This window comes from Podarcis pityusensis (assembly GCF_964106645.2).
Source record: "Podarcis pityusensis genome assembly, chromosome: 6".
Taxonomy (NCBI): Eukaryota; Metazoa; Chordata; class Lepidosauria; order Squamata; family Lacertidae; genus Podarcis; species Podarcis pityusensis.
The window spans coordinates 65,138,098-65,158,514 of record NC_138030.1 but is presented as its reverse complement, the minus strand read 5'-3'; the positions used below and the strand labels follow the sequence as shown (position 1 = coordinate 65,158,514).

General features: G+C 42.1%; 1 protein-coding gene across 1 annotated transcript in view; it reads right to left on the bottom strand.

Moving 5' to 3' along the window:
• LOC308478862 (serine/threonine-protein kinase TNNI3K) overlaps positions 1–20,417 on the bottom strand; it is a 158,133-nt gene that overhangs the window by 126,652 nt on the left and 11,064 nt on the right. The window contains exon 6 of the mRNA XM_081008981.1: positions 826–924. Within this exon, the coding sequence (XP_080865107.1) occupies positions 826–924 (99 nt within the window). The remainder of the gene's footprint in view (positions 1–825; positions 925–20,417) is intronic.

The following is a 20,417-nucleotide window of genomic DNA, read 5'->3' as shown; positions in this document are numbered from 1 at the left end:
TGGTTTAGCATGTCTTTTTCAAAACATAAACGGACTCATATAACTCTCCTTTGCACAAGTGATATGTATTTGATGCAAACCAGTGTTGCAGCTGTGTGGAAAATGAGCTTTATCACTTCAGCATATGTTGTTCCGATCACTGGTATGCTGATAATGAGCTGGGGGGGATCTCTCTCTGGAAGATGTGAGAATAGCAAAGTGAGGGTGAGTTCATACATGTTCACCATTTGATGAACATAACATGAAATGATGGTGGATGAAGCAGCCGTTACAGATTAAATTCTATGGACAGACTGCTTGTTTCATTTTATAGCACCCCAAACACAATGTTTCCTGTGACAGCTTTCAAGTATCAGTTGTGAGTTGAATGGTGTGTTATCAAATTCTGCACACTCATGGGTAATCTAAACCTGGCTTGAGACTACTGGCAACTGATATGTAGCCTGTTCACACATTCATATATATCACTTGTCCTCTCTCTCTCTCTCTCTCTCTCTCTCTCTCTCTCTCCCATTGTTTGATTACTCAAAACCTGATGACTTGCAGTTGAATCAGTGAACAGTCTCCATTGAAAAGAGCTTTTTTAAAAAGCTGACATTGCGTGACGCAAAGGCTCTGTATTAGATCATTCCTTTGCATTGCTTCATTCGCATAGGCCATCACCATGTGTGAATATGTGAACCACTTCACTATTTCTATAGCTTTTATGCATGTGTGGACAAAGCCTGAGCTTGCTTCTGTCTCTCCTCACCATGTAGCAGGGCATCTTATACATTGCACATAAAGTTCTCCATCTGAGACCACACATTGCCAGCTTTTCCATACCTGTTCATGACCATAGTGTGCTGCAATATGTAAAGGGGAGAAAAAAACTGCATCTTGCACATTGACGTATGCCCCATGTTGCAGAAGAATATCAACAGCCTAGAAGGGAGGAGGGAAATGAAATATCCCTATTAGAAGTGTGGCAACAAAGTCACTTTGTACAAACTTGCTCTGCCGTGTTACAGCTACATTTCAAATACATTGCAATGGGACGTTGAGTGAATGTTGCATGTCAACTGCGTTGCCCCAGAAATGCATCTGGAAGTATATTTCCTGACAAAAGAACTAAATTGTGAAAGCAGGATCTCTGAATTGATTGACAAAGGATAGGTACAAACCTCCCCCCCACTTCAAAGTTCAAGCACAAACAGGAGCAAACACATTCTTATAAAAAAGTACATAATATATATTTTAATTAAAAGTGCACACAGCTAATTTGCAAAACACAATTCCTTCCAAACACAAAAGCTTCTCTATGTTTTGGAAGATGAGGAGCCTTCCATTTAAATAAATCATACAAGGACGTTTCTTTCCAACATAACACTCATTTTCAGTGAGAAGGTCGATTGTTCAATCAAAACAGCTCTAAACTATGCATCATTTGCTTGCTAAACAATGATCAAAATTGAAGTGTCAATGAGACTGCTCTGAAATATTTATTAAAAAAATGAATGTACTACTTTCTCTGAAAGCCGAAGAGCTTTTTATATCCACCAAGTGCTAATGCCAAAAGCAGTACTCCTATACAATTGTCAAATCAACTGGGAGTGTTCAGTGGATTGTATATAGAACATTGAAAGCTTGGGCTGCAGAAACTTATGAAATTCTACAGCCAAAGCAGGTGGCTGATCCAATGGCACTAATTCATTATATTTGATCATCTCAAGGTGCTTTATTAAATGCTACCCCCCCCATTAGCAAAGTTTTTTTTTTCAAAAAACTATATTTCTCTAATTCACCATCTTCAGAGGTTGTCAACTCCTACCTTAGACTGCTCTTCCAATCTTAAAATAAATTTAAATAACTCTAAAGAATCGTGATAGATGGCATGACCTAGCTCAGGGTGGTCCAAGACGCAGATTGTGGGCTGTATGCAGCCCTCAAGGCCTTTTTCTGGGCGGCCCTTGCTGAGTACCAAAGCTGCAGGGAACTAACACCATGAAAACCTTGCCCTGGTTTGCTTGCAACCAGTGAAGGCTGCCCATCCCAACTGTGGCTGAGAATCCTCCTCAGAGTGGGATGAGGAGAGAGAAAGATGGATGGGGGAGGGAAAAAAGAAGAGAAGAAATAGGCGGTTTCCCCAGCCAAGTCAGCATTAGGAGAGGATTCCTAACAGCCTAGGGAGAATGAGTGTGCATGCACAGGGGTGTGTGTGTGTTGCATCTATTGGTGGCAATGGCGGTGCTGGACGTGCCAAAGGAGGAGAGAAAGCGGGGGGGGGGGGAGGAAAAAAAGCAGAGTGGGACTTCTCTAATCTGTCCAGCAGCAGCAGCAGCAGGCTGTTTGCTAGCACGCCCTTTTCCTGTCTCTTCCCTCTCTCCCACCCCACCAAGAGCCACTAATAATTCCCTTGCTTTCCTGCCCAGAGTCCTGCCTGCATCCAGCAATTTCCCTCACACTCGGCAGCTTCCTTGCTTTTGGATCTTTTTCGTCACTTTTTATATATATAAAAGAAAGAATGGCTCTGATCTGTTTGATAAATAAATATATTACGTACGTGTGTGGGGTGTGTGTGTGTATAATATTAACTATATTGCAAACATTTTAATTTATGATATGGACATTTAATTCAGTGTGTGGCTCCTGGGTTCTGTGTCAAAGTACTCCTGCGGCCCACTTGGTCCGAGTGGTTGGACCGCCCTGATCTAGCCAAAGTTAAGCATTTTACAGGCACTTTTATTCATCCCGCTGAAACCAATGAGACTTTAAAATGCTAACCTTTGGCTATGGCATCCCCACCATAAGACCTGGTTCCCTCATATTACCATTCCAATTACTTGTTTCTATTTTACCAGACAGGTGCTTCAAGCCAGTTTCCCTGCTATCCAGTTTAACATACACAAACAGCCATTCTCAAAAAGAGCCCAGAATGCAGTTTCCATGTTAATTGGGTCCCCGGAAACCAGGCTTTCAATACAATCCAGTTTCCTTTCACCTAACAAATTTCTCTTATTATAAATATGGCCTTTGCTCCTTCCTCATTGGTGGTTTTGTTAATACTTCTTCGTGGAGGGCAAGTTCAAAAGCCTTTGAAGCAAATTATGTCCACTTCCACAAGAGATCATCAGTTAAGGCTTATTTAAGGGTTACAGTGTGTGTCAACAAATGCCGCCTAAGATAAACTAAGGATTTTCTCTCACGGGCAAGGGTAACAGATAAGAATTCGTCTAACAAAATTTAATCAATTATTATTGACTTTCTAGCAGGTGAAATTAAAATGAGAAAGACAGCTTCGACAATTAAGCCATACATATGAGCAAAAGCCACTCTATATTGCTGGGTTAACACATCTCAGGAATCTCTTAGATGCTTTTCTGAACTTTTTTTTTTTTAATTAAGTCATTCAACCCCAAACACAATGAAGTCTGAGCACTGGCCTAATTCTTTCCAATTTACTAGATACTGATACAATCAGTCATGTCCTCTAGATATGATTTGCTCAAAAACTGGCAAGATTTGTTAACTCTTTGAAGCTCTAGAAGAATTTCATATCGAGATAGCCATCAAATAAGACAAAGGCACGATTAAACTGTTGTGAAACTGGCCACCTCACAAATAAGAGATATAGTGAATGGAATTATTTTCCGCAGAACAAAGTCTGATGAAATGTTACATGTAATCTGTCTTCTTGGGTAGAGGAAGGCATAGACATGCAATTAAGAAATGGTCTGTGTATATGTGATCTGCAGATCTCAAGGGAAGTGCTTTAAATAAATACAATTATGCTAAGGATAAATTCACTATCGAAAGATCCAGACCCTTGAAGTGTCCCTGTTTTCCAGGTACAGTGGTACCTCTAGTTACGAACTTAATTTGTTCTGGAGGTCCGTTCTTAACCCGAAACTGTTCTTAACTAGAGGCGTGCTTTCGCTAATGGGGCCTCTTGCTACCGCTGCGCCGCCAGCACACGATTTCCGTTCCCATCCTGGGGCAAAGTTCTCAACTCGATGTAACTCTTCCAGGTTAGCAGAGTTTGTAACCTGAAGCGTTTGTAACCTGAGGCGTTTGTAACTTGAGGTACCACTATACAGTCCCGGATTTACAGAACCCTTCCTGTTTCTGATTTGATCCTGGAATGACCCGCTTTTCCTTAGGATGTCCTTTTCATCAGAAATGTTGGAGGGTATGGAGTTATGCAACCCCTGAACAAAGGAGATAAGTAACTATACAACTTTTAGAAGACATATGAAGGCAGCCCTGTACAGGGAAGTTTCTTAATGTTTAATGCTTTATGTTTTTATATACATTGGAAGCCACCCAGATTGGCTGGGGCAACCCAGTCATATGGACGGGGTATAAATAATAAAATGGTGATGGTGGTGGAATGGGACTCTATTTTCATCAGAGTAATGTTGGAGGGTGTGCTAAATACTGAAAAATATATTGAAGAATGCTCTTTCGGTCCATTATCATTGGCATCTGAAGCTATTTTGTTATGGAATTTGTCTTTGGGCCAACCACAAGATTTTTTTTTTTGAGCAAATATCAGCACATAGTTGAACTGCATATCTTTCAGATACCTTGATTTCAACATTATTATAAACATTTCACATCATTCTCATGAATAACTGAGTTGCATGTGGAAGTTATTATTGATAGTCCACCAGGGGTCAGCAACCTTTTTCAGCAGGGGGCCGGTCCACTGTCCCTCAGACCTTGTGGGGGGCCGGACTATATTTTGGGGTGAGGAAATGAACAAATTCCTATGCCCCACAAATAACCCAGAGATGCATTTTAAGTAAAAGGAGACATTCTACTCATGTAAAAACACACTGATTACCAGACCGTCCAGGGGGTGGATTTAGAAGGCGATTGGGCCAGATCCGGCCCCCTGGCCTTAGTTTGCCTACCCATGCACTAAACCATTCAATAGCCTCTACACAGTGGTGGAGGAAGGGGTGCGGGGGGGGGGGTGTGGTGTGCCCCAGGTGTCATCACTGGGGGGGGGTGACAAAATGAGGGGTTTTTTATTTAAAAAATGGTCTCATGAAACTTTTTGGGAGTGATGTGGTGGCTTAGGCACCTGCAGTTTCTGCACTGCCTGAAATGGCAGCGTGGGACTTGCGTCTGCCTACTGCCTCTCCCTCAGCTGCCCTATTCACCCCGCCCCCATGGGCAGCTCGCCCTGCCCCCATGGACACGGATCACTCAGCCCCCAGGCTGCAGGACACGCCCCCGCACCAGGCACCCGAGCGGCTAGCTATGCCGCTGCCTCTACAAGCCCATTATACTAAACCTACAGACAAATACTGCAGTGCCAGCTTCCCATGTATTGCCATCTATGGGCTGAACAATAATATTCAGGCACAGATGTCTTGTGAACATGTATTTTTAAGAAGACAGCTGGTAGAGTTGTGCCTGTCGCCTGTTTCCTATTCCCACTTACATTCTGCAGATTTGCACTTTTCTTCTGGTGAAATCCAGGCTTAGGTCTTAGATGAACCAACAAACCACATTCTCTAATGTAAGCACATCTAACGTCAAATTGCAGGGAAGATGAAATATTTATGCACAAGCAGAGTGCAACTGAATCAGAACGCCAGAGAGATTGAAGAGCATCAACTTCATAGCACTGATTGCTAAAGTGATTTAAAGAACTGTGCCACGACCACCTCCTAGACTTGGAGTGCAAGGGGGAATGGATAGTACAAAGCTGGTTTGCCTATTCAGAAATTACATTGATTCATTATTGTTGTTTTTTGCCTGGTTGATGCTTTCTAAAGCAATTGCCAGGGTTAACAATATGGATACCAACCAGCTAGGTCATTACGCTGGGAAGCAGTCAGGAGAATGATTTGATCAGGCTGAGAAACGAACAGCCAAAAGCTTTATAATACTAGAAATCCTATTGGGCCCTTCAGTCATCTGACCCCTTTTGAGACGGCTACTGCAGTAGTACATAACAAAGAATAGTGCTGAAGCTTAGCAAGCAACAGGGCAGAAGTTCTGTTTTGATGGAGAAGAAATGAACACACCTGGTTCTGCAGCTAGAATACCTAGAGATCTGTATACCTGACATGGAGGTATCCAGTGGTGGTCAGGGTCAGATATGAGGGTGGAAGTTCAGGACCACACTAAACAGATTGTGCAAGGGCTCATCACACTTCTCAAAAGCAGCAGGCATGGCTCACATTTTGAACTACATGTACAAGTAATACACATTCCATGTAAAGTGCTCCCATCACAAACAACCACAAAGACTGCACTGCTCAACTACATTTCTAACAAACTAGCATAGGAACTTCTTATTTAATATCTCTTTATTTCAATTAAGGCAGGCATTACCAAAACCATTTAGATCCTTCTCATGGGAGGGAAAATGTTAGCAGTCCCATATATATTAATGTGATCTTCTGCAAAATAAGCTGTTTAACGTAGTCAGAATAATTCTCGAAAGACCAGCAGTTTCAAATTTATAAGGGGGAGGGGGAAGTAATGGCAAAGCTCACATTTTGAATGTGTAAGAATTCAAATCAAACATATCAACTAAATCAAATGAGACAGACAAAATGCGTCCTTCCATCAGAAATGGGCTTTGTAGTAATTTGTCTATCACCAAAAGGAATAACAACATGTATTTTACAAACTGGAATTAAAATAATCCTTGCACAAATGGAGCACATTTAGTGCAATGATGAAAAGAGTTACATATGCTCACTGGGAATTATATCCCATAATCTTTTTCAGGCTTTTTGTCCTTTTTCAAATTGGAAATAAGTTACTGGACTGTAGCTTCTGCACAGCAAGAGATATGCCCCATGGCACATTTTACATTTGCCATGGCTTCTCCAACATCCACCCTTACACAGAGCAGTAGCATTTACAAAACAAAAAACAAAACAAAACCCCACTTACATGGAGTACCTGATGTCAGACACAATAGGCTAGAAAGAGAGTCCATAGGCTAGAAAATTAGGCAGAAGTAGGAAACAAAAGTACACTAAAGGTGAGGGAGAAACACTAGCTATTTATGAACCCAGGGATTCCTATAGCTTGGCGTCCAAACAACTCATTCATCCATGACATGGAGCCAGTGTGGTGTAGTGGTTAAGAGCAGTAGTCTCGTAATCTGGGGAACCGGGTTCGCGTCCCCGCTCCTCCACATGCAGCTGCTGGGTGACCTTGGGCTAGTCACACTTCTCTGAAGTCTCTCAGCCCCACTCACCTCACAGAGTGTTTGTTGTGGGGGAGGAAGGGAAAGGAGAATGTTAGCCGCTTTGAGACTCCTTAAAGGGAGTGAAAGGCGGGATATCAAATCCAAACTCTTCTTCCTCTTCTTCATTTGTCCATGCTGACTTCACTCATTGGCTAAAAACAATGAAAGCATACCCTCCCAACAGTTCTTAGATGAAAATAGGGACATTCTAGTCTACATAGGAAGCTTCTCCCGTGTTTGATCTCCTGTGTCCATATATGTCATATGCACATCAACATTGGTCACCCTGAGCCAATTACATCCGCTCAGCCTCACCTCTTTCACAGGGCTTTTGTAAAGAAAAAAAATGTGTGAGGGAAGGGATCATGTACAACACCTTCAACAGATAAATGGAATGAAATAAAAATTTAGCTCTAATGTAAGCTGCATTGAGTCTCTGTTGGGGGAAAAGGTGGGATATAATAAAATAATAATAATAATAATAATAATAATAATAATAATAATGGAAACTGAGAATGACCAGGAACATACCAGAGAATAAATCCTATTGAACTCAGTATGACTTAGTTCTGAGAGAAAAAAATTGTTAGGATTGCAGTGTAAGACTGCACATTCTTTACCATGTTACCTGGGAGTAAGCTCCATGGAATACAGACTTACTTCTGAGTAGACATGTAAAGGCTTGCAGTGTAAGACTCCATTTACAATAAAGGAATAAACAATCCACATGTTTACTTAAAATGGCTGGCTAGTGAAGCCTTGCGATTACAGAATTTAAAGCGGAGTGGTTACATTTTCCTTCAAAACTATATACCAGCCTCACTATTTTTTTTTTCATTTGGTGCACACATTTTCAGTATAAGCAGGACTCCATTTTTTACACACACATACACAGAGCAAAGAAATGGAGGGCAGGAAAACGGAAAACTGGGATACTGAGGGATCAAATAAAAAACCAGGATGGCTTCTGTAATTTTGGGACGGTCTCTGGAAAATCGAGACACTTGGAGGGTATGGGAAAGGTAGGGGCAGTGAGACTGGCTCATCTCACAGAAATATCGTAGAAATCTGATGACACATTTTTCTTTAAAACATTTCTTTCAGGAAAGAAAGCTCAGGATCTGGGCCCCTTGTAGGCATGGATAGTGGTGCAATTGCTCCAGCTGCAGCATAATAATCTGGCCATGCTTTTTGTGTTTTCTAATATTGCAGATGTGAAGACTGAGGTTGAGAGAGAGCAATTGAGTGCAGGGCACGGGCAGGATTCAAACCAGGGACTCCTAGATTCACAGATCAGCCTCTTTGCCACTACACAACAGCGAGGTACTGTTCATAAATGGTGGTGATTTTTAAAAAAATATATGAGTAAGGAGTCTTTGAACTTGACTAAGTTGTAGGCTTCAGATTCTGTTCTTTGGGAGGACAGCTTAAATGGGATTTGGAAAACAAAACTGAAGCAGGGCGGTAGGAAGGCCAGAGGGCCAGAATTTCAAAATAAGGTCTGTAGTCTATAACGTCTTCTCTCTGTAGGATATAATGAACATAATGCAAGTTAATTGCTTTTATTAAAAGCCCTGAAAGCAGAAAAGGTAAATTAGAGCTCATCTTGCTATAGTTTTAATGAAACATCATGTATAATTGGGTCAATTTTCCCCCCTTCAAGCAATCTATCTGCAATTAAAAATTGAAGAACTCAAACTTGTACATCGAAAGATCTATTCAGAACCTGGGAGTTGCAAATTAATCTGTCTAGTTATCCAGAAATCAAAATTTATTAGCAGAACCCACACTTCTTCACTAATTATGCTTTAGCAAAGGTGAAATCATGGTGATGAGTTGTAAAGATTCTGAATGGATCTCATTGCAAAACATAGGATTGGCAGTAAATGTCATAGAATCATAGAGTTGGAAGAGACCACAAGGGCCATCGAGTCCAACCCCCTGCCAAGCAGGAAAAAACCATCAGAGCACTCCTGACATATGGTTGTCAAGCCTCTGCTTAAAGACCTCCAAAGAAGGAGACTCCACCACACTCCTTGGCAGCAAATTCCACTGTCGAACAGCTCTTACTGTCAGGAAGTTCTTCCTAATGTTTAGGTGGAATCTTCTTTCTTGTAGTTTGGATCCATTGCTCCGTGTCCGCTTCTCTGGAGCAGCAGAAAACAACCTTTCTCCCTCCTCTATGTGACATCCTTTTATATATTTGAACATGGCTATCATATCACCCCTTAACCTCCTCTTCTCCAGGCTAAACATGCCCAGCTCCCTTAGCCGTTCCTCATAAGGCATCGTTTCCAGGCCTTTGACCATTTTGGTTGCCCTCCTCTGGACCCGTTCCAGTTTGTCAGTGTCCTTCTTCAACTGTGGTGCCCAGAACTGGACACAGTACTCCAGGTGAGGTCTGACCAGAGCAGAATACAGTGGCACTATTACTTCCCTTGATCTAGATGCTATACTCCTATTGATGCAGCCCAGAATTGCATTGGCTTTTTTAGCTGCCGCGTCACACTGTTGGCTCATGTCAAGTTTGTGGTCAACCAAGACTCCTAGATCCTTTTCACATGTACTGCTCTCAAGCCAGGTGTCACCCATCTTGTATTTGTGCCTCTCATTTTTTTTGCCCAAGTGCAATACTTTACATTTCTCCTTGTGAAAATTCATCTTGTTTGTTTTTGCCCAGTTCTCTAATCTGTCAAGGTTGTTTTGAAGTGTGATCCTGTCCTCTGGGGTGTTAGCCACCCCTCCCAGTTTGGTGTCATCTGCAAATTTGATCAGAATGCCCTTGAGTCCATCATCCAAGTCGTTGATAAAGATGTTGAATAAGACTGGGCCCAAGACAGAACCCTGTGGCACCCCACTAGTCACTCTTCTCCAGGATGAAGAGGAACCATGGATGAGCACCCTTTGGGTTCGGTCAGTCAACCAGTTACAAATCCACTGAGTGGTAGCATAGTCAAGACCGCATTTTACCAGCTTCTTTACAAGAATATCATGGGGCACCTTGTCAAATGCCTTGCTGAAATCAAGGTAGACTACATCCACTGCGTTCCCCTCATCTACCAGGCTTGTAATTCTGTCAAAAAACGAGATCAGGTTAGTCTGACATGACTTATTTTTCAGAAATCCATGCTGACTATTGGTGATCACAGCATTCCTTTCTAGGTGCTCACAGACTGTTTGCTTAATGATCTGCTCCAGAATCTTCCCTGGTATTGATGTCAGACTGACTGGGCGGTAATTATTTGGGTCCTCTCTTTTCCCCTTTTTGAAAATAGGGACAACATTTGCCCTCCTCCAGTCTGCCGGGACTTCGCCTGTTCTCCAGGAATTCTCAAAGATGACTGCCAGTGGTTCTGAGATCACATCTGCCAGTTCTTTTAATACTCTTGGATGCAGTTCATCTGGCCCTGGAGACTTGAATACATCTAAACTAGCCAAGCATTCTTGTACTATCTCCTTAGTTATTCTGGGCTGTGTTTCCTCTGCTGAATCATTTGCTCCAAATTCTTCAGGTCGGGCATTGTTTTCTTTATCGGAAAAGACTGAGGCAAAGAAGGCATTGAGGAGTTCAGCCCTTTCTGTGTCCCCTGTTTGCATTTCACCATCTTCTCCTCTGAGTGACCCCACTGTTTCTTTGTTCTTCCTTTTGCTACAAACATACCCATAAAAGCCTTTTTTTGTTGCTTTTAACCTCTCTAGCAAGCCTGAGCTCATTTTGTGCTTTAGCTTTTCTGACTTTGTGTCTACACGTGCTGGCTATTTGTTTGAATTCCTCTTTGGTGGTTTCCCCCCTTTTCCATTTTTTGTACACATCCTTTTTAAATCTTAACTCAGTTAAAAGTTCTTTAGATAGCCACCCTGGCTTCTTTAGGCACCTTCCATGTTTCCGTCTCATTGGTATTGCCTGAAGTTGTGCTTTTACTATCTCCCTCTTAACAAACTCCCAGCCATCATGAACTCCCTTTCCTTTTAGTATTACTGTCCATGGGATCTCACCCAGCACTTCCCTAAGTTTTATGAAGTCGGCTTTCTTAAAGTCAAGAAACTGAGTCCTAGTATGCTTGGCTGCTCCTTTCCGCTGTATAGTAAACTTCAGAAGAGCATGATCACTCGCGCCTAATGATACTTCCACTTCTACCCCACTAACCAGGTCATCAACATTGGTTAGGACCAGATCTAAAATGGCTGTTCCCCTTTTTGCTTCTCCCACTTTCTGGACAATGAAGTTGTCTGCAAGGCCAGTGAGGAATCTGTTTGACCTTATGCTCTTGGCTGAGTTTGACATCCAACAAATATCCGGGTAATTGAAGTCCCCCATTACTACTATCTCCCTTCCTTTTGCATGCTTGGCCATCTGTTCCAGGAAGGCATCATCTATGTCCTCCGTTTGGCTTGGGGATCTATAGTAAACTCCCACAATGAGGTCACTGTTATTCTTCTCTCCCTTAATTTTGACCCAAATGCTCTCACTTTGGCTTTGAGGTTCTAAATCTTGGATCTCTTCACAGGTATACACATCCCTGACATATAACGCCACTCCTCCTCCATTCTTGTCTGGTCTGTTTCTCTGAAATAGATTGTATCCCTCCATTATTACATTCCAATCGTGGGATTTATCCCACCAGGTTTCAGTGATGCCTATTATGTCATATTTAGTTTGCTGTACCAAGAGCTCAAGCTCATCTTGTTTATTTCCCATGCTTTGCGCATTAGTGTACAGACATTGAAGTCCATTAATCATTCCCCTGTGTCTCTTATATAAGGATTTTTTCCTCCCACCACTAGGTCTGCGTGCTGTTTGCTCCATTTGGTCTATGACATTTGGATGATCATCTTCATCAATTGATAGACTCCTACCTTCAGGAGCACTGTCTCCCTCCCCCACATTAATCAGTTTAAAGCCCTCCTGATGAGGTTTCTGAGATTTTTGGCAAAAACATTCCTCCCAACCATTGTGAGGTGCAGCCCATCGCTTGCCAGAAGTCCATCTTCAAGAAACTGCAGTCCGTGATCTAAGAATCCAAACCGTTCCTGTTTACACCATTTGTGAAGCCAGCTGTTCACTTCCACTATTTTCCCCTCTCTCCCTGGGCCACGTCGTTCAACTGGGAGGACAGATGAGATGACAATTTGTGCATTTAATTGCTTCAATTTCCTGCCCAGAGCCTCGTAGTCTCTTTTGATCTTCTGGAGGCTATTGCTTGCAGTGTCATTGGTTCCCACATGAACCAAGAGGAAGGGGTATTTGTCAGTGGGTTTTATGATTCCTTGCAGTCGTTCAGTTACATCTTGGATCTTAGCCCCGGGGAGACAGCACACTTCCCGAGACATCTTGTCAGGCCCACAGATCACTGCTTCTGTTCCCCTCAGTAGGGAATCCCCTATCACCACTACACACCTCCTCTTAGGTTTGGTCGGGGTTCTTCCGTGAGCTGTCCGTTCCAAGGTCGCCTGCACATTCCCTGAGGACTGACTTTGCTGCTCGTCTTCATATACCTGATCGACTGTAATGAGGGAGAGATCCTCAAATGGAGTCTGCTCTTTGTCTTCCATGCTAGGGGAGAGGACCTCAAAGCGATTGTGTATTTCTAAACAATCAGAGCGAACCCTGGGCCTCCTACTTCTTTGAGTCACGTTTCTCCATATATCTGGCTCCTGTGTTGGTGAACTAGCCTCCTTCTCAGGGGAGTCCCCTGTCTCCTCCTTGGTGGAGACGGTGTGCTCTGTTGCTTCCAAGAAGAGCTCCAGCTCTCTAATTCTTTGGAGCGTAGCTACACGTTCCTCCAGTTGCTGGACTTTGTCCTCTAAGAGAGCAATCAACATGCAATTGCTGCAGGTAAAGCTGCCTGCAACCTTTGGCAAGATGGCAAACATTGCGCAGGAACCGCAGGCGACTGCAGCTGTTCCCTCCCCCTCCATCTTGAGAACGTGTCGTTGGGGGTGGCTACAGCGGACCTCCATCATAAAAAGCGTGAAGACAGGAGAAATAACTCCCCCCCAAAAAAACCTAGGTCTCCCCCAACAAACGTTTGAGACTAGCTCCCCTAAATCTAAAAGATGGATCAAACTGCGCATGCGGCTAGGCGCGCGCCGCTGCCCTGGAAGCTCTGATAAGCTCCTCCCACAGCTAATCACCTGCCTCAACAGAAACCCTGCCCTCTCTGACCTTTGCACAGGGAGAGCAGCTAATCAGCCACAAAGAAACACACACACAAGAAAACCCTTTTTGCTCCTTCTTCAGCTGCTGCCCTGCAAGCTCTGAGAGAGAAAGAGAGAAGCCTGCAAGTAAAGCTTGCAGTTTTATGGACAGTTCACAAATTCAGTGGTGTTTTTTCCTGCATGTAAGTTTCCTCAGAATTGCAATTACGTCCACTGGCATGGAGAAACAAGAATATGAACTACTTATATACTTGAGGCCTTCAAAATTCAGCCAGTTCTGCTGCCATGCCTTCAGTATTGTCAAGTGCCCAGTATAGTTAAATACATGGATGTTTTTGTGGATGCGTTTCTACTCAGTGGTATAGAACACAGCAGAGCATGCTTATTCTTAAAGATCCATAAATATAAAGATCCATAAATATGTGTGTGTGTGTGTGTCCCCAGGACGCTCACTTCTCGCTGTGGGTGGCGCCCCTGTGGGCGGCTAGCCCCAGGTGCACAGCATGTGTGCCACTCCGCCTCTGCATAGCTGCATACACAAATATCTAAATATAAAAGCTTTAAAATACACAAATGTTAGCAATACATTCCCTGAAGCTTCATAATTCTTTTATACTGCCTTCCATTTTAGTTCCTTGGTGCATCTTTTCAAACGCTTTGTCAAATTGCTTTGTATGCATCCAAGGCTTAAATTGGAAGGGGGAAGGGGTGGAAAAAGTTGGCTCAGGCAATTCATATTTCTGCCTGACAGATGTAGATTCTTCACATAGGTTCCATAATGCTTATTGTCCTACTTGAATTCCAGTTGGCAACTCATTATTTGCCACGATGTTGACAATGAAAGGCTGCACTTAACTCTGTTTTTGAAATTAGATATATTTGGGCAGGCATCCCCATACTGTCAAACAAAATCCAGTCTGTACTAAGAGGCAATTGTTATGCTGGAATATTCTGAAGAGTAGTTAAATGCTTAAGGTTGAGGGGAAAACAATTACTGGTCTTGTTTTATGTAGAAATGAATGTGAGTTTTCTCAAATGGCAAAGTACTCATCATAGCCACAAGTCAGTGAATAAACACATCACACTTATTGATTTACAATCGTGGCATGTCATTGGCAGAAATTTGGAGGAAGCTATACTCTATAAGCAGTCACTGAGAGATGGAGAGATTCTTAACTCTTCTACGGTGACGTTTGTCCAAAGGCAGCTTCAGGATTTGATGGTGGGGAGCGCAAAGCATCAGTGGGCTTTAAGTTCCAAAACTATTAGAAGAATGCCTTGCTTGGCCCTTAGGCTGAAGCTGGATATACACAGAATCAGAGTTCGAAGGGACCCTGAGGATAAGCTAGTGCAACCTGCTGCAATGCAGGAATATGCAGCTGGATCAAACCTGCAACCTTGGCATTATCAGCACCATGCTCAAACAGCTGAGCTATCCAGCAGCTGTAGAGGTGATTTCACATTGTAGGCCTTTTGACCCAGATCTAACCAGCCTGGATCATGACTACTGGGAAATCTCAACAGAACTAGAGGATCTTTTGCTTGAAGTGGGTTGGATGACCTTGGTATTTTTTTAGTCAGCTAGAGGTGAAACAGTCATGACAGTGATTGAAGAAGTCAGTAAAGCCAGGCACTTTCCCCTGGAGGTCACAATATCTTTTATATGCTGCATCGTTCATGTATTTGTATACGCTTCATGATATTCACTGCTGTACTCTCTAAATGCCTATAACAGTAATGATTTTATCACTGCAAAAAAAAGGATGCATTATTATGTGGCAGCATTTTTACAGAACATTGTAAAAGTTTTAACTACAAATCACCTCTAGTTTGTACAGCTTATGAGATCCTAAAAATGCTAAAGATTTTCACGTTGTATTCCACCAAGCATTTTCCTAGTGAAAACTGAACCTTGGGAAATGTTCCAGTTTTGCTTCATTATTTGGTTTGTACAGCACTACTTCCTCCATTTCCACATATATACACTTGTCTGCATTCTCAAATTCTGCACATTTTACAGTGAGAACATACAATCTGTTGAACGGTGGGGTGGCACCAAAGATTTATTCCAAGGCCACTGAATTTTGGGTATAATGAGATGGCAGATGACTGTCGTATATGGGAGCCAAGCTCCGCACCATTCAAAAGTGATACCACTACCTGCCCACCACTAAAACAGCTGCCTAGGTACCCCACAGGGAGATGGTAAGTGGCAGTTCACCTAGGCTGGGCAAGTGAGAGGTCCTTCTGAGCCCCTCAACCAATGCCCGACCTGCCTGAATACTGGCACTGGGCATGTGTTGAACATTGCTGACTTACTGATTCAGGTTTCATACAGTTTTGGTAACATAATGGGTTTATTATGCAGTGCTTCCAAACACAAATCTGCAGCAGTATTTCTTATACTGCAAAGGGAAATGGGGAGAGGCAGTCTGGATCCTGGACTGTCCTTAAAAGGGACAATGCAAAGTTAATCCACTGTGCCACATTATCCAAATAGTAATTCTGGGTCCCCCCCAAAAAGGGTTGTTTTATGTGGGATGTCATTGCTTAATGGTGTCTTCCTTTTTATATAATAATGTCTCTATTAGGTTTTCTGTTATACACACACAAAAATAAACACATTCCTATGGTATGTAAGGGGAGCAAATGCTCATCTAACCAAACATAGTTCATCTAAGATTCATCCCTTGCAGTATAGTCAAGTACTTTTCTGCTGAAAAGACCCTGCTGAACTACGTTGGTTCTGCTGAAAACAGAACCAAGGTCAACCTGGGACATCAAAAATGCCATATTACATAGACCTTTTAATGGTGGTGATCATGAGGACACACTCCTCCTAGGTTCCAAGGCCAAAGACAGCCATAACATAGGAGTGGTGGATGAGCCTTGCACATACATTAGTAGGCCTGAAAACAAATGCTGTGAATTTTGAGGCACTTATTTGTAGGATAACAAATATATGCACAAAGAACCTCCCTCACACTTAAAATGTTGTGTCTGTCTTCACCCTAATCCTGAGTCATTGCATAAATTTCAGATAAGAATTATGTAAACTCCAACCAACACACACATATTTAATGATATGCAGACATGATTTCTCATTGTAATAAGAAGTGCATGTGGAAAGAATAATTAGTTCTAGGTTGTTATTCTGTTTCGTAGGGCCAGGGTTTTAGTATAAAATATAAGAATAAATACTAAGCATATTAATTATGCAACTGGATGGGTTTCATCTCATTATTTCATCCAAGCCTGCCAACATGTCACTGCTGCAGCTGTTGCTGAATTTATGATAGCATAAGGTTCTTACACAGTGAATGATTTTATCCCCTGGTACCACATCACTGAATACACGACGATGAAGAGGATGAAGCAATCCTATGAAATTAACTGGAGTTAAATGAAAATACAATAGGCCAGGATTTGGGATTGTGTGAGGGTCACGGTAAAACAAATATTTTAAATGAATGGGATACCCCAACAATACTTTACCAACAGAAGTTCAAGGGACTACTGTGATTCCAAAGGCATTTTACCTCCACAAAGATGATTTCACTAAGTAAACATCAATCAGGGTTTAAAAGTTAACAATGGAACAATACCTAAAACAATAAGGGACATTCGTGTAATGGTGTAACCTTGTTTGTTGGTGATGCTGGCATGAATTTGTTTCTTCCTTGTAATAAAATACGACAGGGATAAATCCTGCACTAGTCAGGAATGCAACTGAGGGACTAGACCGAGGTCCTACTGGGAGGCCATGGAAAGCTCTACAGCTATTTGCTGTTCTGCCAGTAATGGAAGCTAAAATGGTGCGTTCTGGGGCATGTTTGGGGAGACAGTGGGTCTGTGGGATTCTAATCCTCTTATTTACCCCAATGTGCCCTCAAACTATGTACCACTAACTTATAACTATGAGGGCTCTGGAGCTGGCCAACTTCCACCATGAGCAGCAAAAATAGGGGGAAAGGAAGGGGGAGAATGAAATATAGAAAAAGAAAAAGCCATCTGCCAGGTCGTACCTTGCTGATATAAGAAGGGCCCGATGGGTAAGGCAAACGGCCCGTCTAGTCCAGCATCCTGTTCTCATAGTGGCCAACCACATGCCTATGAGCCCTGCAAGCAGAATCTGTGTATTCTCCCCACTTGTGGTTTCTAACCATTGGTATTCCAAGGCAAATTACATTCAACAGTAGAGGTAAGGTAAAGGTAAAGGGACCCCTGACCATTAGGTCCAGTCGTGGCCGACTCTGGGGTTGCGGCGCTCATCTCGCTTTATTGGCTGAGGGAGCCAGTGTACAGCTTCTGGGTCATGTGGCCAGCATGACTAAGCCGCTTCTGGCGAACCAGAGCAGCACATGGAAATGCCGTTTACCTTCCTGCTGGAGCAGTACCTATATATCTACTTGTACTTTGACGTGCTTTCGAACTGCTAGGTTGGCAGGAGCAGGGACCGAGCAACGGGAGCTCACCCCGTCGCGGGAATTCGAACTGCCGACCTTCTGATCGGCAAATCCTAGGCTCTGTGGTTTAACCCACAGCGCCACCCGTGTCCCTAACAGTGGAGGTAGAACATAATTATTGTGGCTAGTAGTCACTTATATAGCCTTTGACTGGTGAATTTGCGAATATAGCAACAATAGGCCTAACAAGAAGATAAAAGCCGTGATGATAACTTTTCCCTTTAAAGGTCCAGCTCCTTCCTTAGACACAGCTCTAATCATTATCAGGGAACAGATCAATCTGGAGTGGCCTTGGACAGCAATTTAGATCCAGGTCCTGACATAGCTAACACTCACCCAGTTCCATCTAGATACTACACAGATAGCATATTGCACATCATCAATAAAAATGATTTACAGCCGACTATAAAGTTCTTCATTCCCCAATTCCCAGAGATCACATTTATTGTAGATTGTGATACAGCAAGAGGATATATATATGTAACAGCAGAACCTTAAAAGCCAGGGACAAGGTACTTGCTTGTGTGAGACTGGCAAAGGCAGCTCTTCAGATATATGCACAGATTTTCTTTCTTTCACTGTATTTCCGTGCTTTTCAAAACAAAACCCAAAGCAAATATTGTCCTGCTTATAAAATACCCGATTCTTGTTGCTTGGCTGGCTAGAGAGGTTGATGGGTTACTGTTAAAGATTTTGAAGCAAGTCTAGGGTTTATAATTGGAGAGGCCATGTGACCTTGCAAACTAAGTAACACAAATAGGCCATATTGTGCTGCTGAGAAAATATCTACTTTACATATATTGCCCATAAAACTCTCTAAGACACCATGTGTAATGATGGCATTGTACGCATTAAGAAATACACCAGGGTAGGTGGTTGCATTGCCACTTATATTTGTTAAAACATATTAAGAGTCAGAACATATGAAATAAAATGTTTAAAATTGGAAATTATATATATTTTTAATAAGCAAAACAAAGCCCATTGTACCTCCTGAGGTTTGGAATGCAACATTCAAAAATGAAAACCAACACCCTAAGAAAAACTTCATGTGACAATAAACTTCCTTGAAAAAATGAACCTTTGAAAGCTATCTAGCCTGTTAAAATATTCTCCCAATCATAGACCTGAGCAATGATCTTCAGATGCCACAAATTTATTTTTCCCTTGATTAGGAGTTGCTTACTGGAAGACCACAGAAAAACACCATCCACTTAATTGAGTTTTGGGTGTGTATGTTTAACTCTCATACCTTTTATTCTATTTTCTCAAATTGACATCGCTTCACAATTTTTAGTTTTAGTATTTCAGATCTTCATTATTTTTGCCTTTAGCAATGGACTTAAAAATAATGATTGCTAGTTCCCTTCATTTTGGAAGGGTTTATTCGTATTTGACTCATTAGCTGTGCAAAGGTCAGACACATTCAATTCTAGCATTTTCTGATCCATAACCCAAAGGTGAAATTACATACAGCATATTTTTTTTGCCTGCCCACAGTCAAGTTAAACTTTTGCTCAAGTATTTACACTGCAGTTTTTATTCAACTTCATCTATGAACAGCTTCATCTATGAACCTGCAATATCAATTCTCAGAGTGGACTGCTTTTCTTCAGAGTCCTGAAGCCACTATTTTCCTCCACTTTCTCATTTCCCTCTTCTCTCCCCAACAGCCTGGTTAACATATTAAAGACGCAATCCAAACCTCCTTCCTCCTGCCAGTAGGTCTTTGAGGATATTCACATACCTAGCACTGCTGCTGACCAGCAGACCCAATTTAGACCCAAGAACTGCACCAGCTCCAGAATCCTGGTCGAGTTTTATTTCCTTGCCGACTGACTAAAAATTCCAATCTGCCATTTTTATTCTGCTAATCATCTTAAAAACTTGGTTTATTCACATTCAACAGGTTTCATGTTCCATTTATTTAAGTTTTATTACTTTTGTATATGCAAGTAATTTTGAGTTCTTTCTGAACGATTTAGCCAAAAGATTTATGAACACAAGTAGATGTAAATATAATCAGAAACGCACAACTGTGAACCCTTCATTATAAAAGTAATTCTGTTCATGGCATTAAACACTTTTGGATTTTTTTTTAATGAAATAGATTGAAACAAAGCATTTCCAAGGCAACAAGAAATGAGCTGGGGTGTGAAGTGACTGAAACGAGGTCTAAGTGGTATGTGGGGGGATAAAAGGTTCATGACTAAAAGCAAATTTTAGTTAAAAGATGTTGAGCCTGAGGGCTTTACAGGAAATCCACTTAGGAAACCTTAAGAGAAGGGTAGGATTCCTAAAGGAGATCTCAGGTCACAAAGGTCTTTCAGAACATTTTAGCAGACAATTCAGTGTTATGAGGCTTTTCTTTTCCTTTGCCTACAGCATAATTTTTTGCTGCCTCCAACTTATAATGATGCAGCCATGTAGCTGCTTCCGATTCCCCCTTCCAGAAGAATCCATCTAGATTCAGTATCCTCACATGAAGGGCAGGGGTTCTTGGAACCACAAGAAAGGGAGTGTGGCAATTTCACAGCAGTGCTTGAAGAGACAGCTGTACACCAGGAATATGGTGTGTGCAGCTGAGGCAA